This window comes from Cherax quadricarinatus, chromosome 23 (assembly GCF_038502225.1).
Source record: "Cherax quadricarinatus isolate ZL_2023a chromosome 23, ASM3850222v1, whole genome shotgun sequence".
NCBI lineage: Eukaryota > Metazoa > Arthropoda > Malacostraca > Decapoda > Parastacidae > Cherax > Cherax quadricarinatus.
Genome location: NC_091314.1, coordinates 6,185,550 through 6,208,858, shown reverse-complemented (window position 1 = coordinate 6,208,858; position 23,309 = coordinate 6,185,550). Strand labels below are relative to the sequence as shown.

Below are 23,309 nucleotides of genomic sequence, written 5' to 3'. Positions count from 1 at the left end.
CATTAAGAATAATCACTAAATCCCATCCCTGGCAACACCCCCCCACTCTTCATAGACCTAAACTTACTCCCAGTTCAGTACATCCACACTTACTACTGTGCAATCTACATCTACTGGACCTTAAACTCTAATATCAACCTTGACCTAAAACGCTTTCTTGATAGTTGTGACAGAACCCACAGGCATAACACCAGACACAAACATCTCTACGACATTCCCCGTGTCCGACTAAACCTTTACAAAAATTCAATGTATGTCAAAGGCCCTAAAATCTGGAATACCCTACCTGAGAACTCTAGAACTGCAGACACATTCATCACCTTCAAAACTACCATTAGAAAACATCTTATCTCCCTGATACACCCCGTCAACTAACTACACGAATACCACCTGGTGGTTCACACTTGCACTCACTGACTCATTTGACCATAAACAAATATTAATCTCAATCTTAAAATAATGAATCCTGTGATACTCCAATACTGAAACTATGTACTGTGCCAAAACAAAAGCATTCACATTGCTAAACTCACAAACTAGTATTTAGTCACTTAGCCATAATACCAACTTACCTCATAATTTGTAATATTTTACAATTAAGAATAAAATTAAGTATGCCCGAAATGCCTAGCCATGCTAAGCGTTCTAGTGGTACACTCTGTAATCACTATTTTACTACATGTAAACCACACAATAACCAAATTTCTGTTAACTCAGCATTGTAATCCTTATAGAGAATAAACTTTGAATTTGAATTTGAATTGAATTGAATCCTGACTACATAGGGTGTTAATTTTTTATTAATGATAAGGGACCATTTTCTGTGGTTGTGAAGGTTAACTCTGGCAGAAAGTTTTATCCCACGTGAGACGTCAGACGCTCTCTCTGCTTTTCGTCTCATTTTATAGAGAATTATTGCACTTGTTAACACTTCTGGAGGAGGTTAGTGAGCAGTGGAGCTTTTTGTTCCATTCCCGGTACATTAGAGCTTTGAGTAATGCAGGGAATTGAATGTCAGGTGATGTTATATAAGCAAACACTCCAGGGGAAACTGGTCACTGGCTTTTTTTTTTTTTTTATTTGTTTCGGGGGGAGGGAGGTAATCCTACGTAATTTACACATGTTATTATGTATGATAATCTGTGTAACTGTATTAATTTGTCCCAGAATAAACTTTAGGTCAATGTTTTAAAGAGGAATTTCTGGGGCTTTGTTTCACCTTTGTGTTGGTCATGTTGCTGAGTCCAGCTCTGTTTTGTCACAGGCTCTTGATTCATGCAGTTGGAGCAGCTCCTCTCCTTCCTAGGATTAAACCCTAAGTATGGATAAACTGATATATAATGACCCCCTCCCTTCTCTCAGGGGGAATGAAGCCACAAGGAATTTACTGCGGTCATCCTACATTATAATAATAAAAATAATAATAATAATCTTTATTTCTACAAGTGCATATACAAGGCTAAATAAAGTACTAAATATGTGAACCTATAGCTGTGTGTATGTGTCTGCAGCATAAGTGTGCTTGTGATTCTTATGGGTTTAGCGCTCTCCCACGAATGTAATGTCATGAAGACCATTATAAATACAATTTTAACTTTTTAAAAAAAAATGTTAAAATTCTTGCCTGGTCAGTGACAATGCTGCAGAAACAGCGGTCGTGGAGAAAAAACCAATGGTGGAGTAAGGTTAAGTTATGTTAGGTGTTTGTTTTAGATGGTTTTCTTTAGTTTGGTGAAGTTCTTTGCCATTTGCACAATATCTAATGTAACACACACACAGTACTATACAGTTTACACTTTGGCAGTATAAGTCACATTTTTGTGTAAGTTTATTTTGGTACAGGTCCACGTAAGTACAATTATCATACATAGTAACATGTGTGTAAGTTACCTAGGATAACTCAAGAAAATCAGAGTGACTTATTTCCATTGGATCGTTTTGGATTATCCTAGGTACATAATTTACACATGTTAAATTGTATATGATAGTTGCACTTATGTGTACCTGTACCTAAATAAGCTTACTTTTACCTACTTGTTAGAACTCATATATTATTTGGACTTTTTAATTCAAGATTTGTGTATGGTACCATTGACAGCATCCTCAGCTTGAACACTTAGGGACTGAGGATTGTACCCCATCACAGGTAAGTCAGTAAAGCTTATTTAGGTATACACAAGCATAGTTACATAGATTATCATACATAGCAGTATATGTGTAGAGAACCTAGGATAACCCAAAAAAGTCAGATTGAAATGTTAGGCATGTTTCCTCACACCTCTGTTCATGTAGCAGTAAGTACAGTCAGTACCTGAGTGTTAGACTGTTGTGGGTTGCATTCTGGTGGTCAAGATAAAAGGCCTACAAGGGAAATAAGACTGACATTCCTCTATGATGCAAGGGCTTTATTGGGTTATCTTGGGGGGGGCTAACCTTCCACATTAAAATTCCAAATGAAGTCTTTATCTTGCATTGCAGAATCGATAAGTATATCTTGTACAAATGTTCTTCGAGAACAGTATTAAAAGAAATTGGCTATGATTTGTTAGGCTAGGCTATATTATGTTAGGTTATGTTTACTCAGGGTTGAGTTAGGTACATAACATTTGGTTAGGTTGTGCAACAACCTGAAAATTCAACCTGTCTTCATGTTCTGCCAGGTGCGAGATGTGCCCCGGTGTGCAGTGTGACAAATAAATGTATTCATTTTCCTTATACATATCTCCTTAAATAATAGTTTGCACAAGGAGTGATTACTACTATTATACTGTACACAGATTGTATATATTGAAAAGTACAAAATAATGACAAGAGTCAGTGGCATAATTGGTGGCAACTATTACCTAAACTTTCATCCTTGAAATTTGTTGAGGAGTGGTCTTCAGTTATTACCCAAGGGACCTTACAGTTTCCATTTCCTAGATGCTGTATTGCTCCTAGTAATTTATTGCTTTCCCATGATACAGGTCAATGCATTTACTGGTATTTTGATCGAGGGACCCTTGTGGAAATAGTGTTTGACTTTCTTGGGCTATCCTAACTGAAATCTACACAATTAACTTTTTGTGCTTATAAAATCTGTGACCCCTGCAGAACATTGCTTTTTTTTTTATTTTCAGTGCCCATATAAAAACTTATTTTTACTAAAGGAGACTTTAGCAGTTTTATAACTTAACCCTTAAACTGTCCAAGCAGATCTACGTTCACATGCGTAGTGCTTCAGAAGTAGATCTATGTTTTTTTTTACATATTTTCAAATATAACAAAAAAAAAAAAACATCTATCAAAGTTTTTTTTTACACTTTTTCAAATGTAAAAAAAGAAAAGATCTACTTTTTTACAATCTTTCAAATGTTGAAAAAATGTAGATCTACGTTTGGACAGTTTAAGGGTTAATTCTCCCCATTAGCCTAACAGTATAATAAAATCTCATGCTGTCTTGTGTCATCTCATCTAGTGTTGTCTTCCATGATACTGTGGAAGTACAGGCTGGCATTATAGCCAGAGTGCTGGTTGGAGGCCATCACACTGAATTAAGACTCAAATATACAAGAACATAAGGATTGTGGATTGCAATAAGTTAAGTTTTGTTTGCCTACTTCACTTTTGCCAGGCAGGTCCAGTAGTATTCACACTCTGTATATAGATATTTTTTCAGAGGCAAAAGCATTTAATTATGAAGTAAGGTTAGGTAGTAAAGTTAGGCAGTCTTATGTGAAGTAACGGTAAATCACTGAAAGACATATCTGTGTATATTCTCCTAAGAATTTACACTATTTCCTATTTACAAAACAGAAGCTTTACAATTTAAACAAATTAGAACAAACACTGATTAAAACATGATTTAACTAATGTATGTAACATACCTGGGTGAACAGCTTTTCATAACAGTAGCCTAAGTAAGAAGGTGAAAGAAACTGCAATTTACTATGCTAATAAGCTGAAGTGTATAAATATAAAATTACTATGATGAACTTGGAGAATATATATATTGACACAATTTATAACTAATTAATAAGCAATTATGCTAAAGCTTTAGAAACAATTGGAGCTACTGTATATACATAATAAGCTAAATATTTTTTTTTTTTAACACATCAGCCGATTCCCACCAAGGCAGGGTGGCCTGAAAAAGAAAAACTTTCATCATTCACTCCATCACTGTCTTGCCAGAGGGGTGCTTTACACTAGTTATAAAACTGCAACATTAACACCCTCCTTCACAGTGTAGACACTGTACTTCCCATCTCCAGGACTTGTGTATATAAGAATTATATCCTATGTACATTACCACAAGCATTTAGCTTCAGTGACATCTTCAACATAGCAAGTATTACATTCAAGGAAGCAGCCTAATAATAGCTGGCAGTTTTTAATATTAACCTTTTAGTGTTATGGGAGAGGTTAAATGTTACGCTATTGCTGCTGTCACTGCTGCTTTGATACTGGCAGCACAGCTGGACTGGACTCTGTAATACAGTACTAGAAATAAGAGGGTAATGGGATCAGGCTGTGCAGTGGCTGGCTGGCTGGCTGCATGAGCTTTGAAGGATAGAATTTGTTTTTGCTTTCTCGGATGTGCTAATAACAAGATTTTTCATTTTTATTGGATATTTGATTACACTTTTGAGATTGCAGGATGATGAAAATACTATACTGTAAATGCCCTTCTTGTGGGAGTCTGCTTTATTTAAAATGTTCATCAATACAGTAATCTTTAATAAATGTGTCATTCTAAAATTTTACATCCTTGCTTAGGGTAATTCCTCTTGAGTGGCTTGTATATAAATGTAAATATTTTTAATGTAGTAGCTACATTTGTTTAATACATGTTATTCAATTTTTTTCCAGTTTATGTTCAGTATAGCCTAACTCCAATGCCTCACATACGATCCAAGACAGTGGGAAGCGAACATTTACGAAGGGAAACTTCTCATCTGGTCAGGGGTAGGTCTACAAGACAGAGTATTGCAAATGCAACTCAGAATTCACATTCCAGTGGAAGTGCTAGTGAGGCATTAATCACTCTATCTCAAGTTGATAATAAGCAACTGAAAAGGCCTCAAGCATTGACTGATCACAGTCAGGATTCTTCTACAAAACGTTTGAAAACTTTTCATAAACCTGTTCATACTCGATCTTCACATGTTCCTGTGGAAAGTAAGAATGGAAGAGAATCTAGAGTTACGTCTGATCAATCAAAATTGCAAAATGAAAATACTGTACCATGCCATGAACTTATTGCTAGAAAAACTAATGCATCTCCAAGGAAACTTAGATTAAGAAACTCAGAATCTTCTGATTCCAAAGTCCTCCTTACCCCAACAAATACAAAAACAGAAGGTGTGATCTTACCAAGTTCTAGACATCGGGAGCAAGTAAAAATATACCAAGGTTTAGAAGCACCTCCAGTCTCAGAAACAGTGTTTTGCAGTACTGGTTTCACTAGAAAAACTGAAGCAAGACCAGAGAATGAGTTGGGCTCTTTGAGAAATGAAGTGCATTCCAAGCAACTTAGTCAAGCAGGAAAAGAGGTGAGTTAAAATTTAATAACAAAAATAATTGCAGTGAATATTTTGTAATCTGTCTACACTTCTGTTTAAATTATTACACTATTTTTTAAAATACAGTATGTTATTTTATTTTTTATTATCACACTGGCTGATTCCCACCAAGGCAGGGTGGCCCGAAAAAGAAAAACTTTCACCATCATTCACTCCATCACTGTCTTGCCAGAAGGGTGCTTTACACTACAGTTTTTAAACTGCAACATTAGCACCCCTCCTTCAGAGTGCAGGCACTGTACTTCCCATCTCCAGGACTCAAGTCCGGCCTGCCGGTTTCCCTGAACCCCTTCATAAATGTTACTTTGCTCACACTCCAACAGCACGTCAAGTATTAAAAACCATTTGTCTCCATTCACTCCTATCAAACACGCTCACGCATGCCAGCTGGAAGTCCAAGCCCCTCGCACACAAAACCACCTTTACCCCCTCCCTCCAACCTTTCCTAGGCCGACCCCTACCCCGCCTTCCTTCCACTACCGACTGATACACTCTTGAAGTTATTCTGTTTCGCTCCATTCTCTCCACATGTCCGAACCACCTCAACAACCCTTCCTCAGCCCTCTGGACAACAGTTTTGGTAATCCCGCACCTCCTCCTAACTTCCAAACTACGAATTCTCTGCATTATATTCACACCACACATTGCTCTCAGACATGACATCTCCACTGCCTCCAGCCTTCTCGCTGCAACATTCATCACCCATGCTTCACACCCATATAAGAGCGTTGGTAAAACTATACTCTCATACATTCCCCTCTTTGCCTCCAAGGACAAAGTTCTTTGTCTCCACAGACTCCTAAGTGCACCACTCACCCTTTTCCCCTCATCAATTCTATGATTCACCTCATCTTTCATAGACCCATCCTCTGACATGTCCACTCCCAAATATCTGAATACATTCACCTCCTCCATACTCTCTCCCTCCAGTCTGATATCCAATCTTTCATCACCTAATCTTTTTGTTATCCTCATAACCTTACTCTTTCCTGTATTCACTTTCAATTTTCTTTTGCACACCCTACCAAATTCATCCACCAATCTCTGCAACTTCTCTTCAGAATCTCCCAAGAGCACAGTGTCATCAGCAAAGAGCAACTGTGACAACTCGCACTTTATGTGTGATTCTTTATCTTTTAACTCCACGCCTCTTGCCAAGACCCTCGCATTTACTTCTCTTACAACCCATCTATAAATATATTAAACAACCACGGTGACATCACACATCCTTGTCTAAGGCCTACTTTTACTGGGAAATAATTTCCCTCTTTCCTACATACTCTAACTTGAGCCTCACTATCCTCGTAAAAACTCTTCACTGCTTTCAGTAACCTACCTCCTACACCATACACCTGCAACATCTGCCACATTGCCCCCCTATCCACCCTGTCATACGCCTTTTCCAAATCCATAAATGCCACAAAGACCTCTTTAGCCTTATCTAAATACTGTTCACTTATATGTTTCACTGCAAACACCTGGTCCACACACCCCCTACCTTTCCTAAAGCCTCCTTGTTCATCTGCTATCCTATTCTCCATCTTACTCTTAATTCTTTCAATAATAACTCTACCATACACTTTGCCAGGTATACTCAACAGACTTATCCCCCTATAATTTTTGCACTCTCTTTTATCCCCTTTGCCTTTATACAAAGGAACTATGCATGCTCTCTGCCAATTCCTAGGTACCTTACCCTCTTCCATACATTTATTAAATAATTGCACCAACCACTCCAAAACTATATCCCCACCTGCTTTTAACATTTCTATCTTTATCCCATCAATCCCGGCTGCCTTACCCCCTTTCATTTTACCTACTGCCTCACGAACTTCCCCCACACTCACAACTGGCTCTTCCTCACTCCTACAAGATGTTGTTCCTCCTTGCCCCATACACGAAATCACAGCTTCCCTATCTTCATCAACATTTAACAATTCCTCAAAATATTCCCTCCATCTTCCCAATACCTCTAACTCTCCATTTAATAACTCTCCTCTCCTATTTTTAACTGAGAAATCCATTTGTTCTCTAGGCTTTCTTAACTTGTTAATCTCACTCCAAAACTTTTTCTTATTTTCAACAAAATTTGTTGATAACATCTCACCCACTCTCTCATTTGCTCTCTTTTTACATTGCTTCACCACTCTCTTAACGTCTCTCTTTTTCTCCATATACTCTTCCCTCCTTGCATCACTTCTACTTTGTAAAAACTTCTCATATGCTAACTTTTTCTCCCTTACTACTCTCTTCACATCATCATTCCACCAATCACTCCTCTTCCCTCCCGCACCCACTTTCCTGTAACCACAAACTTCTGCTGAACACTCTAACCCTACATTTTTAAACCTACCCCATACCTCTTCGACCCCATTGCCTATGCTCTCATTAGCCCATCTATCCTCCAATAGCTGTTTATATCTTACCCTAACTGCCTCCTCTTTTAGTTTATAAACCTTCACCTCTCTCTTCCCTGATGCTTCTATTCTCCTTGTATCCCATCTACCTTTTACTCTCAGTGTAGCTACAACTAGAAAGTGATCTGATATATCTGTGGCCCCTCTATAAACATGTACATCCTGAAGTCTACTCAACAGTCTTTTATCTACCAATACATAATCCAACAAACTACTGTCATTTCGCCCTACATCATATCTTGTATACTTATTTATCCTCTTTTTCTTAAAATATGTATTACCTATAACTAAACCCCTTTCTATACAAAGTTCAATCAAAGGGCTCCCATTATCATTTACACCTGGCACCCCAAACTTACCTACCACACCCTCTCTAAAAGTTTCTCCTACTTTAGCATTCAGGTCCCCTACCACAATTACTCTCTCACTTGGTTCAAAAGCTCCTATACATTCACTTAACTTCTCCCAAAATCTCTCTCCCTCTCCTCTGCATTCCTCTCTTCTCCAGGTGCATACACGCTTATTATGACCCACTTCTCGCATCCAACCTTTACTTTAATCCACATAATTCTTGCATTTACACATTCATATTCTCTTTTCTCTTTCCATGACTGATCATTCAACATTACTGCTACCCCTTCCTTTGCTCTAACTCTCTCATATACTCCAGATTTAATCCCATTTATTTCTCCCCACCGAAACTCCCCTACCCCCTTCAGCTTTGTTTCGCTTAGTTTTAAGCAAATTTGTCTGCTAGTGTTATTTTATTTTAGTAGTTTAATGTTATGGCATTTATTTCCATGTACTTTATTTTAGTTGCTTGATATTATTGCAGTTATTTCCATTATTTCTTTTTCGGGTCACCCTGCCTTGGAGGGAATGGCCGATGTCTAATAAAAAAAAATATTTCAGTGTACTTTTTATTGTTTGTTATTGCAACTTTTTTTTTAACAAGTCAGCCGTCTCCCACCGAGGCAGGGTGACCCAAAAAGAAAGAAAATCCCCAAAAAGAAAATACTTTTATCATTCAACACTTTCACCTCACTCACACATAATCACTGTTTTTGCAGAGGTGCTCAGAACACAACAGCTTAGAACCATATACGTATAAAGATACACAACATATCCCTCCAAACTGCTTTAGAGTGCAGGCATTGTACTTCCCATTTCCAGGACTCAAGTCCGGCTATACAAAAATCACTGGTTTTCTTGAATCCCTTCACCAAATATTACCCTGCTCACACTCCAACAGATCGTCAGGTCCCAAATACCATTCGTCTCCATTCACTCCTATCGAACACGCTCATGCACGCCTGCTGGAAGTCCAAGCCCTTCGCCCACAAAACCTCCCTTATCCCTTCCTCCCAACCTTTTCGAGGACGACCCCTACCCCGCCTTCCTTCCCCTACAGATTTATACGCTCTCCATATCATTCTACTTTGATCCATTCTCTCTAAATGACCAAACCACCTCAACAACCCCTCTTCAGCCCTCTTGACTAATACTTTTATTAACTCCAAACCTTCTCCTAATTTCCACACTCCGAATTTTCTGCATAATACGTATTTACACCACACATTGCCCTTAGACAGGACATCTCCACTGCCTCCAACCGCCTCCTCGCTGCTGCATTCACAACCCAAGTTTCACACCCATATAAGAGTGTTGGTACTACTATACTTTCATACATTCCCTTCTTTGCCTCCATAGATAACGTTTTTTGTCTCCACATATACCTCAACGCACCACTCGCCTTTTTTCCCTCGTCAATTCTATGATTAACCTCATCCTTCATAAATCCATCCACCGACATGTCAACTCCCAAGTATCTGAGAGCATTCACTTCTTTCATACTCCTCCTACCCAATTTAATATCTAATTTTTCTTTATCTAAATCATTTGATACCCTCATCACCTTACTCTTTTCTATGTTCACTTTCAACTTTCTACCTTTACACACACTCCCAAACTCATCCACTAACCTTTGCAATTTTTCTTTAGAATCTCCCATAAGCACAGTATCATCAGCAAAAAGTAACTGTGTCAATTCCCATTTTGTATTTTATTCCCCATAATTTAATCCCACCCCTCTCCTGAAAACCCTAGCATTTACTTCTTTTACAACCCCATCTATAAATATATTAAACAACCATGGTGACATTACACATCCCTGTCTAAGACCTACATTTACTGGGAAGTAGTCTCCCTCTCTTCTACACACCCTATTCTGAGCCACACTATCCTCATAAAAACTCTTTACAGCATTAAGTAACTTACCACCTATTGCATATACTTGCAACATCTGCCACATGCTTCCCTATCCACTCTATCATATGCCTTTTCTAAATCCATAAATGCAATAAAAACTTCCCTACCTTTATCTAAATACTGTTCACATATATGCTTCAATGTAAACACTTGATTGCAACTACAGTGGACCCCCGGTGAAATTGCTGACCTAGAAAATGTACAGAGAACCTTCACGGCGCGCATAACGGAGATAAAACACCTCAATTACTGGGAGCGCTTGAGGTTCCTGAACCTGTATTCCCTGGAACACAGGCGGGAGAGATACATGATTATATACACCTGGAAAATCCTAGAGGGACTAGTACCGAACTTGCACACGAAAATCACTCACTACGAAAGCAAAAGACTTGGCAGACGATGCAACATCCCCCCAATGAAAAGCAGGGGTGTCACTAGCACGTTAAGAGACCATACAATAAGTGTCAGGGGCCCGAGACTGTTCAACTGCCTCCCAGCATACATAATTGGGATTACCAACAGACCCCTGGCAGTCTTCAAGCAGGCACTGAACAAGCACCTAAAGGCGGTTCCTGATCAGCCGGGCTGTGGCTCGTACGTTGGTTTGCGTGCATCCAGCAGTAACAGCCTGGTTGATCAGGCTCTGATCCACCAGGAGGCCTGGTCACAGACCGGGCCACAGGGGCGTTGACCCCCGGAACACACTCCAGGTAAACTCCAGGTATGTTCAGGTGCCAATACTGACCGAATTTGTTCCCATAAGGAATATTGTGAAGTAGATTAGTCCATTTCAGACCCCCAAACATACACGTACAAACACACTTACATAAATACACTTACATAATTGGTCACATTGGGAGGTGATCATTAAGCGGGGGTCCACTGTATTTCCATGTATTCTTGGCTTATACAAGCAAGTGGCTACTATCATACCTCTGTTATAGACAATCCAATATACAATTCTGTATAGTACACATTTCTTTGCCAGATGCTTTGAATGTCTTTGAAAATCTTCAGTTCTTTGAAGAAAAACTCTTGCTTATTGGGATTAATTGATTCTTGTCTTTTTGGCCAAGTGATTGTTTTTGGGGATGGCCAAAAATGTTTATTACAGTTCGGGATAGAGACTGACAATGTGTAAAATAAACTTGGTGAAAAGCAGGGGCTCTGTGGGCACAATAAGAGAACATTGTAACAACATTTGTGGGTCCAGACTGTTCATCTACCACAAGATAATAGAAACACTGCCGGCAGTAACAGCTTGGTTGATCAGGCAAGCAAATGACTAGTCTGGCTCAGGGCTGGGCTATAAGAGTAGGAAAGCTCTCGAAACCTGTCAAAGGTATTTTTTTTTTTTTTTTTTTCAACAAGTCAGTCGTCTCCCACCGAGGCAGGGTGACCCAAAAAAAAAGAAAGAAAATCCCCAAAAAGAAAATACTTTCATCATCATTCAACACTTTCACCACACTCACACATTATCACTACTTTTGCAGAGGTGCTCAGAATACAACAGTTTAGAAGCATATACGTATAGAGATACACAACATATCCCTCCAAACTGCCAATATCCCAAACCCCTCCTTTAAAGTGCAGGCATTGTACTTCCCATTTCCAGGACTCAAGTCCGACTATATGAAAATAACCGGTTTCCCTGAATCCCTTCACTAAATATTACCCTGCTCACACTCCAACAGATCGTCAGGTCCCAAGTATCATTCGTCTCCATTCACTCCTATCTAACACGCTCATGCACGCTTGCTGGAAGTCCAAGCCCCTCACCCACAAAACCTCCTTTACCCCCTCTTTCCAACCCTTTCGAGGACGACCCCTACCCCTCTTTCCTTCCCCTATAGATTTATATGCTTTCCATGTCATTCTACTTTGATCCATTCTCTCTAAATGACCAAACCACCTCGACAACCCCTCTTCTGCCCTCTGACTAATGCTTTTATTAACTCCACACCTTCTCCTAATTTCCACACTCCGAATTTTCTGCATAATATTTACACCACACATTGCCCTTAGACAGGACATCTCCACTGCCTCCAACCGTCTCCTCGCTGCTGCATTTACCACCCAAGCTTCACATCCATATAAGAGTGTTGGTACTACTATACTTTCATACATTCCCTTCTTTGCCTCCATAGATAACGTTTTTTGACTCCACATATACCTCAACGCACCACTCACCTTTTTTCCCTCATCAATTCTATGATTAACCTCATCCTTCATAAATCCATCCGCCGACACGTCAACTCCTAAGTATCTGAAAACATTCACTTCTTCCATACTCCTCCTCCCCAATTTGATATCCAATTTTTCTTTATCTAAATCATTTGATACCCTCATCACCTTACTCTTTTCTATGTTCACTTTCAACTTTCTACCTTTACACACATTCTCAAACTCATCCACTAACCTTTGCAATTTTTCTTTAGAATCTCCCATAAGCACAGTATCATCAGCAAAAAGTAACTGTGTCAATTCCCATTTTGAATTTGATTCCCCATAATTTAATCCCACCCCTCTCCCGAACACCCTAGCATTTACTTCTTTTACAACCCCATCTATAAATATATTAAACAACCATGGTGACATTACACATCCCTGTCTAAGACCTACTTTTACCGGGAAGTATTCTCCCTCTCTTCTACACACCCTAACCTGAGCCTCACTATCCTCATAAAAGCTCTTTACAGCATTTAGTAACTTACCACCTATTCCATATACTTGCAACATCTGCCACATTGCTCCTCTATCCACTCTATCATATGCCTTTTCTAAATCCATAAATGCAATAAAAACTTCCCTACCTTTATCTAAATACTGTTCACATATATGCTTCAATGTAAACACTTGATCTACACATCCCCTACCCACTCTGAAACCTCCTTGCTCATCCGCATTTCTACATTCAAAGGTATATCAGAGTTATATAACGGCATTTTTCATTTGTTTGCCGGTTTCTCTTGAAATGAAATTTTAAAAATTTTCTAAGTGGATAGCTCAGTTCTTCTGCACATTCTTTTAAAACCTATTTTACTGTAGTTGGTCTTATTTCTTTTATTTTTGATATCCAATAATAATTGTTTATTTCTTTATCTCAATAACATCTGACTCAATAATCTGTGTGGTTTTTAAATCTGCAGGCCCTCAAGGGAGGTTCCTTGATGCTGGTGAGGGGCTCTTGATCTAGGGAATTGGATCTGTGCTCCAGTTCCCTGAATCGAGCCTGAATACCTTCCATCCCCCCACATGCGCTGTATAATCCTATGGGTTTAGTGCTTCCCTGTGATTATAATAATAATTTTAAATTTGCTGCATATAAAATACTTTTTTTTTTTTTGTAAATACACTGAAAGTGTGTCCTTAGTATCTTTCCCATTTTATTCTTCAGTGATATTTTTGGTTCTAAGTCCTTTATTTTTTATAGCCATCCAGCACTAGTAGAAATTGTCCTTTTTCTTAGCAGGAGAGGATGCTGACTATGCATTATTTATATATGGTATCTCTGGTAGAAATTGTTCTTTCCTCACGCAGAAGCCGTATGTTACATGTTATTTATCTCTGGTAGAAATTTCCTTTTCTTTAAGCAGGAGAGGGTGCTTACTTCCTCTTTTTCTTGCCAGTGTTTGTGAACCTACCATGGATCTCATTATTGAATATTTCAGTTGTCCTCTGTTGAAAGCAATCCCTGGACATGTGATAAGAATCTATTATATATTCTATGTGATGTAATTTGTGGATGCCTCATCCATTTGGCTTTAAACGTTTACGCTAATAACACGAGAAAGCAACTTTTGACTGGCTTCAGATTTAGTGCTAGTGTATTTTGCTCAAAGAAGGGTTTGTATTGTTATTGGACTGTGTAAGTCCTAATTTGCCACTTTTATTAAACCAACTGGGATAATTGTCTCCATGCAATAAGTAGAGATTGCCTCTCCTGATTAGCTTAAACTTTCGAAACTCCTGTATCTAAGTGAAGTGTTTGAATTGATCTTGTGCTGTGTAGATGCCAATTTGCCATTTTTATCTTAAAACCTGAAGTATTAGCTTCCATGCAATAATTAGTGACTTCAGATTTGCTTGAGATCTTCAGTGCTGATATTTAACTGCATTAGAAACTTTTGTATTGCAACACTGTATCATTCTTTTTGCGTGCATTAAGGTGGTGGGATCTAGGTTTATGACATGTGGGGATACCTTTTTCAGATCTGACATTGATCGGAACCTGTCTAGCTTAGCTTGAAGCTAAGAGTGCTACAAAGGATAAATACTGTTGCTTTATCCATTACTGCCCATAACCCTATTTTTAGTCTTATTTTGAACTTTGTAATAACTCTTTAGTGGTAAAAGTTTGGCAAAAAACCTCTTCGTAAGCTGTTTTCTGTCATAGGATATACAAGTTTTTTGGCAAATATTTTAGGTCATATTTTACTGTTAAACAATTATTGGATAAGAAAATGCATTCACAGTTATCTTAAAATGACGTTAGGGGATGAGATATTTAATTCACCCTCATTGCAGCTATCTTTCTCTTCATCACCACTGCCAATATTACAGGTTTGCATATTTCCATTGTCTTCACATGCTGATTCATATTCAGCTGGCATCTTCTGTACCTTACATTTTAGTATGCATACTCAGGCCTTGCTGCATAAATATGAAGCACCATTTTGTTGCTGCTACAGAATCACAGATTACACTGGCCAACAATGGTTTTAACTCATGTTTAAAAATGTGTTTCTTATTAATTTTGGAACACTGAATTCATATTAAAACTTAGTAATGTTTCAACATGTACAGTTTCTGTGAAAGAACCCAATGTTGAATGATTTTGCTAAGACAGCTGTCATGGAGAAGAGATATCAAGGAAAACCTGACGGTCACTGATGGTCAGCTTCTCCTGGACACTGGTGCAGGATAACAATACTGAGCACATGTGAAAAAGTCTGAAAACTGTGGTGTGAATGTTTGTATGACTGTGTGGAAATTTCTGCTATTTTTGTTATGCATATAAAGTAGGACCCCCATATCCACGGGAGATATATTCCAAGGACCTGTTGTAGATATCAAAACTGTGGATAGCAAACCTATGTTATGTAAGTCCTATACATACCTATTATAAAGTTTAATTGATTAATTATACACAATAAGTGGAGAATTATCACTTTTTCACTGATAAGCATTTCACGGTTTCTCTTAGGCTTTGGAGAACTGCCAGCTTCTCCACTTTTGTGCTTTGGGGCCATTATTATGCAAAATTAAGAGGTATTTTTGGGCCACAGTAAACCATGGATAACTAAAACCGTGGATACCGAATCACTGGATAAGGGAGTTATACAGTGTATACAGTGGACCCCCAGTTTTTGTCCGGTGCAGAAATCGTACAATTTGGATTTCGAGCACTTTTTTTGGCAAAATTGGTCCCCAGGTTTTGTACTTTTGCTCGGAAATCGTCCGTATCAGACGCGTCCACCTGCCCAGGACGCCGCTTCTCGTGCGTACCAGACTCTCACTGCCTCTGTCTCTCATTGAGTTAGTAATACTCTGCGCATTCGTCCATTGTTTTTTGTGCTTGTTTATTGATTGCGACTGTGAAATAAGCAGCCATGGGGTCAAAGAAAGTTCAGAGTCCCAGCCCTTTGGTAAAGAAGGTGAAAAACACGATAGAATTCAAGAAAGAACTCTTAGAATGAGTTGCAAAGTTTTGTGGAGAAATATCACTACCACCCTCTACAAAGGTAGTGTGTGGTAGTGAGTGTGGTAGTGATAGTGTAGAGGGTGGTAGTGATGGTGGTAGAGGGTGGTAGTGATGGTGGTAGTGGCTGGTAGTGGTAGAGGGTGGTAGTGATGGCAAACAGTCAAAGATGTTGAGAAGTTGTTGTTGGTGTGGATCAGTGAAAAACAGTTAGTGGGAGAGTGTTGTGGAGGCGATAATTTGCGAAAAGGCAAGGCAATTGCATGTAGGTCTCTTGAAGAATAAGCCAACAAGAGTCTTCAGTAAAGATAAAACTGACTTAAATGTTCATTTATCCATTAAAATTAGTGCTTTATATTTATTTCTCATTGTTTTCTGTATGTAAAACTATAGTTATTCTCTATAAAATGTATTTTTTGTTAATGTTTTTGGGTGTCTGGAACGGATTAATTGGATTTACATTTCTTATGGGAAATATTACTTCGGTTTTTGTCCATTTCGGATTTCGGCTGACCTTCTGGAACGGTTAAGGACGAAAACTGGGGTATTACTGTTTAGTAAATTTGATAGATTAGTTTTTGCCATTGTATGGGCCACACTTACAGTAGACCACCATTTTTCGTGCCTCCGTCTACTGTGTTTCTACCTGTTCTTGACTCATTTTTTTTTTGTATTTATTTTCAATTTTCGCATTGAAGGTTCACCACCTATTGTAGCGGCTCTGCTTCCACCTCAGACCTGTTTCAATCTAAATCTAGCACTGTTTACACCCTCTCCCATGTCACCATCAGTTGCCTCATGGATACGTACTGTATGATTGCCCTCTATTGTGTTATCACTCATTTCTGATTTTTTTTAATTGCTCTTTGCCATACCTGAATATTAATCATGGCATCTAAGAGGAAATCTAGTTTAAGTGACAGTGTGAAGAATTTTAAGCATAAAACTGTTCACCTGGTGAAGAAAATACAGCCTCTCCTCACTTAATGACTGAGTTCCTTACCTAAGAACACGTCGGTAAAGGAATTTGTTGCTGAGTAGCATTCTATAATGATAGTGGGTTTGTGTCAACCATCTTTGATATTATTTTAATGTCACTTTTGCACCATTTATAACATTCCTGGTATATTTTTAAATGTTTATACAGTAGTGTATTGTATATTGTAATCAACAGAATAGAGAAAATCGGCTCTAATATGTATTATTTAGGTATGCATACTGGTCAGAGAGCCCGTTGTAAGTTCGAGTTGTCTGTAAATGAGTACATCACTAAGTGAGGAGAGGCTGTATAGGTAATATAGAGCAAAAAGGCACAATACTGGAACAATACTCAAATAACCTAGTCCAGGCTGGCTATGTGCAGGTTATTGTGTGTAGGTAATAAATGTTTGAAGGTTGTAAACATGGTTGATTCAGCCAAGGTTATAGAGTGAGGGAATCAAGAATTCATTCAGTTTGAGACAATGAGTAGATAAGAGCTTGTGTGATGAGTAACCCAAATTGTGACGTGTCGAAAAAAATGAGAAATCAGTTAATACAGCTTGATAAAACTGAAAAATTACTGAATGATTGGATTCAGGAGAAAAAGATATGCGTGTCACTTTAATTTCCTTGTCATATGTGGGGAAAGCCTTATCTTGCTATAAAACTGTGTGAGAGCAGGAAGGAAAACCTTCAGACAAGTGAATCTTTATTCATTGATGGTTTAATCAGATTCGAGTGCACAGTAAACCTCATAACTTAGTTCAGTGGTGGTAATCCCTCTGCAGACCATACAGCAGCAGAGAATTTTTCTGCTGAGTTGCTGGAAATTATTTCTGAGGATGACGTTGCACTTATTCAAGTGTTTAATGAGACAGAATTGTTTTAAGTTCTAGAAGATATCTTCTAGAACTTAAATCAGCAGGCATGAAAAAGGTGCTCCTGGATTCAAGGTAGTAAAAGACAATTTCTGTTTGCTGTTGTGCACTAATGCAACAGGTGACTTTAACCCTTAAACTGTCCAAACGTAGATCTAGGGTCATGTTCGTAGCACTCCGACCTTTATTTTCCCCATTTGAAAGCATGTAAAAAAAACTCGTAGATCTACGTTCGGAGCGCTACGCATGTGAATGTAGATCTACGTTTGGACAGTTTAAGGGTTAAAGTGCAGATCCATGCTTGTTCATTGCTTAGATAATCCCTATGCTTTAAAACAAGGATAAAATCACTTTACCTGTTATTTGGCTGTCCAACCAGCCAACATGGATGACATAAGAATTATTTGTTGACTGGTCCAGGCATCATTTTATTCTTGAAGTCATGTTTTATCTGTGCAGCAAGAATCTTGCATTCAAGATTCTCCCGACTTGATAATTCCCATGTTCATCCTGAACTGTTAAAGAATTGAACCAAAATAATTTTTTTTTTACCACCAAATACATCACTGATACAACCAATGGATCAAGGTGTAATTAAGTCATTGAAGCATATCTACACACACACTGGTATAGAAACTGCATGCGACAATGGAAATGACTCAAAGCTTGGACTGCCAGAGTTCTAGCATAAATTCAGTATTGCAGGTGCCTTACCCCATGTCTAAGATGCACAGGATAATGTGCCCAAGTCAATAATAAATACAAGCTGGGGAAAATTATGGCCTAGCATGGTGAATAATTTTACTGGTTATCCATTAGTTGAGAGTCAAATTTTTCACCTGGCAAGGAGGTTGCCAGGTGAGGGCTTTGAAGACATGTAGTCAGAAGACCTCCGTGAACTCTTAGAAGACAAGAAAAAAAGAAGTCCGGAGGAAATGTTGACAGCTGAATTCTCAGATAGACTGGACTCGGAAGATAAGGAAGAAGAGCCTGTAGAGAAACAATTAACACTTAAACAGTTATATGAGTTCCATGTACTGCTAAATGTGCAGACTTCCTTGAAGAGGACCCTGAAGCAGATGCTGAACCAAGCAATGCTGCCCTACTGTCAGCTGTATAAAGAACTGCTGGGTAATACACAGCAGAGATGCACAATAATACTTTAGGGCTCCCTTAAGTAGCAGCTCTGTGTTGACCTCAGCCCATGAACCCCAGCCATCCACTAAGCCTATAAACCTCCCCTGGGCGCTGTATAATCCTACGGGTTTAGCGCTTCCCCCTTGATTATAATAATAATAATATAAACCAAAACCTTTCGTTGTAGCCACCAAATCCCAACCCTTCACTTCATCCATCTTGGCCACCTCATCTGTGGCCCAGTAGGGCCACACCAATCTTCTTCACTGACATCGTCAAATGAGCAACAACCACCTCCAGAATCTACGGTTAGTGTATTCGCATTGCTTGACTTTTAGGTTATGCTAGGTTAAATCATCCTATCTCGTGCTATAACAACAAGCTTTAATATGCCCATACCATCTGCGTGCCTTTTAATAGAAACGGTGTATCATGCAAAGACATAACCATTCCCATTACTTAATTTACTAATTGTAACATTGTTATATGTTTTGTACTACCTCATTATTATAAATCTAATTAATCATTTCAGTTACAGTGGAACCTCGGTTTTCATTTGCCCTGGTTTTCGTTGAATTCGGTTTTTGACGACTTTCGTCAAAATTTTGTCCCAGTTTTTGTTCGTCACATTGGTTTTCGTCGAGTTGACAGCGGTCTGCCATACCGAATGTGCCCACCCGCGCTCACACAAAGCATCCTTTACGTTCTGAGTCAGTCTGGCTTTGTTTCTCGTCCGTAAAGGGTGGTAGTGATGGTGGTAGTAATGGTGGTAGAGGTAACCTCTCCTCCCTCTCTCCTCCTTGCCATCTTCCATACGCCAACAGGAGTCTTCAATAAAGGTAAAAGTGATGTTAAATGTTTATTTATCCATTTTGTTAGTCCTTTATATTTATTTCTCATTGTTTTCTGTTTGTAAAACTAGTTATTTTCTATAAAATGTGTTTTTTGTTAATACTTTTGGGTGTCTAGAGCGGATTAGTAATTGGATTTACATTATTTCTTATGGGAAATATTGCTTTAGTTTTCATTGAATTTGGTTTTCGTCAGACTTTCTGGAACAGATTAATTACGAGAACCGAGGTTCCACTGTACCTAACTTTTATATCGTTATGCCGTATGGCATATTAAAATGTACTGCACCATAACCTGCATCAATATAGAGTAAGAATTAGGATTAGTCAGCTCGAAATGCCTAGGCATGCTAGAGGCCTTCTTTGTAATTATTATTTTATAATATGTAAACCACACATTATAAACTTCGCAAGGAAATAAACATTTTCATTTTAGTCATTGTACAATACTCCATTTATTATTGGTGATGAATTGTGTATTTACTAGGTAATAGGTTGGTAGACAACAACTAACCAGGGAGGTACTGCCATCCTGCCAAGTGAGTTTGAAATGGAAATCTGTAGTTGTTTTACATGATGGCAGGATTGCTGGTGTCTTTTTTCTGTCTCGTAAAGATGTGGTATAACAGGTATATCTTGCTACTTCTGCTTACACTTGGGTCACACTACACATGCATATACATACACACCCATCTGGGTTTTCTTCTATTTTTTCATAGTTCTTTATTTCTTCTTATCTCTGTGGGGAAGCGGAAAATAATTCTTCCTCTGTAAGCCGTATGTGTCAGAAGGGGTGACTAAAATGCCGGGAGCAAGGGCCTATAACCCCTTCTATATAAATTACTAAATTTATAAAGAAAATCTTTAGTCTTCATTTTTAGGTCACCCTGCCTCAGTGGGATGCAGCCAGTTCATTCGAAAAAAAAAAGTGTATTGAAAGGAAAAGCTGTATGGTTTTTTGCAAGGTGGCATGGAACACAACCCAGTTTTTCCCACAAGTCGATCTCTCCCGTTATTGCATTTTCATGTATAGCTTTGTTTTTCTGGAATGTAACTCAAGCAAAATATGGTTGTCTACTGTATTTTTTTTTTTAACACGGTCATCTCCCACCGAAGCAGGGTGACCCAAAAAGAAAGAAAAAATCTCAAAAAACAAAATACTTTCATCATCATTCAACACTTTCACCTCATACATAATCACTGTCTTTGCAGTGATTATGTATGAGGTGAAATATATGACAGTTCAGAAGTCCCTCCAAACTGCCAATATCACAAACCCCTCTGTTAAAGTGCAGGCATTGTACTTCCCATTTCCAGGACTCAAGTCTGGCTAACCAGTTTCCCTGAATCCCTTCACTAAATATTACCCTGCTAACACTCCAACAGCTCGTCAGGTTCCAAAAACCATTCGTCTCCATTCACTCCTATCTAACACCCTCATACATGCTTGCTGTAAGTCCAAGCACCTCGCCCACAAAACCACCTTTACCCCCTCCCTCCTACCTTTTCAAGGACGATCCCTACCCCGCATCCCTTCCCCTACAGATTTATACGCTCTCTAAGTCATTCTACTTTGATTCATTCTCTCTAAATGACCAAACCACCTCAACAACCCCTCTTCAGCCCTCTGACTAAAACTTTTAGTAACTCCACACCTCCTCCTAATTTCCACACTCCAAATTATCTGCATATTTATACTATGCATTGCCCTTAGACAGGACATCTCCACTGCCTTCAGCCACCTCCTTGCTGCAGCATTTGTAACCCAAGCTTTACACCCATATAAGAGTGTTGGTACTACTATACTTTTGTACATTCCCTTCTTTGCCTCCATGGGTAATTGTTTTTTTTTTTTTTTTTGTCTCCACAGATAGCTCAATACACCACTTGCCTTTTTTCCTTCATTAATTCTATGGTTAACCTCGTCCTTCATAAACCCATCCGCTGACAAGTCAACTCCCAGATATCTGAGAACATTCACTTCTTCCATACTCTCTCTCTCCAATGCTATATCCAATTTTTCTTAAACTCATTTAATATCCTCATCACCTTACTCTTATCTATGTTTACTTTCAACTTCCTACCTTTACACACCCTCCCAAACTCGTCCACTAACCTTTGCAACTTTTTTTAGAATCTCCCATAAGCACAGTATCATCAGCAAAAAGTAACTGTGTCAACTCCCATTTTGTATTTGATTTGCCATAATTTAATCCTACCCCTCTCCACAACACCCTAACATTTACTTCTTTTACAATCCCATCTATAAATATATTAGACAACCATGGTGACATTACACATCCCCGTTTAAGAACTACTTTTACCGGGAAGTGATCTCCCTCTCTTCTACACATCCTAACCTGAGCCTCACTATCCTCATAAAAACTACAGCATTTAGTAACTTACTACCTATTCCTTATACTTGCAATATTTGCCACATTGCTCCTCTGTCCACTATCATATGCCTTTTCCAAATCCATAAATGCAGTGAAAACTTCCCTACCTTTATCTGAATACTGTTCACATACGTGCTTCAATGTAAACACTTGATCTACACATCCCCTACCCACTCTAAAGCCTCCTTGCTCATCTGCAATCCTACTTTCTGTCTTACCTCTAATTCTTTTAGTAATACCCCTACCGTACACTTTTCCTGGTATACTCGGTAAACTTCTTCCCCAATAATTTTTAGTCTCTTTTGTACCCCTTCCCTTTATATATACATGCTCTCTGCCAATCCCTAGGTACCTTCCCCTCTTTCATACATTTATTAAACAAAAATACCAACCACTCCAACACTATATCCCCTCTGCTTTTAACATTTCTGTCATGATCCCATCAGTTCCAGCTGCTTTATCCCCTCTCATTCTACGTAATGCCTCATGCACCTCCCCCACACTTACATCCTGCTCTTCTTCACTCCTAAAAGATGTTATGCCTCCCTGGCCCGTGCATGAAGTTACCACCTCCCTTTCTTCATCAACATTTAAAAGTTCCTCAAAATATTCCCGCCATCTACCCAATACCTCCAGCTCCCCATGTACTAACTCCCCTGCTCTGTTTTTAACTGACAAATCTATTTGTTCCCTAGGCTTTCTTAACTTGTTTATCTCGCTCTAAATTTTTTTCTTATTTTCATCAAAATTTCTTGACAGTGCCTCTCCCACTCTGTCATCTGCTCTCCTTTTGCACACCCTCACCACTTTCTTCACCTTTCTTTTACTCTCCATATACTTTGCTCTTCTTATAACACTTCTGCTTTGTAAGAACCTCTCATAAGCTACCTTTTTTCTCATTTATCACACCCTTCATCATTCCACCAGTCACTCCTCTTTCCTCCTGCACCCACCCTCCTATAGCCACAAACTTCTACCTCACATTCTAATACTGCATTTTTAAAACTATTCCACTCCTCAACCCCTCCACCCTCACCCCAATACTCATACTTGCACTAGCCCATCTACTGTATGTATAATGTAATCATTATGATTGTTAGGTAACAAGTCATGTGG

The 23,309-nt window shown here is 38.7% G+C and overlaps 1 protein-coding gene across 2 annotated transcripts in view; it reads left to right on the top strand.

The window, feature by feature from the left end:
• Positions 1-817: 817 nt before the first annotated feature.
• LOC128685775 (pneumococcal serine-rich repeat protein) overlaps positions 818-23,309 on the top strand; it is a 132,086-nt gene continuing 109,594 nt past the window's right edge. The window contains exons 1-3 of one of the 2 annotated variants that reach the window (XM_070087802.1): positions 818-942; positions 2,075-2,146; positions 4,852-5,534. In XM_070087802.1, the coding sequence (XP_069943903.1) occupies positions 4,878-5,534 (657 nt within the window). In that variant the 5' untranslated portion in view covers positions 818-942; positions 2,075-2,146; positions 4,852-4,877. The remainder of the gene's footprint in view (positions 943-2,074; positions 2,147-4,851; positions 5,535-23,309) is intronic. The other variant, XM_070087803.1, reaches the window with a different exon arrangement.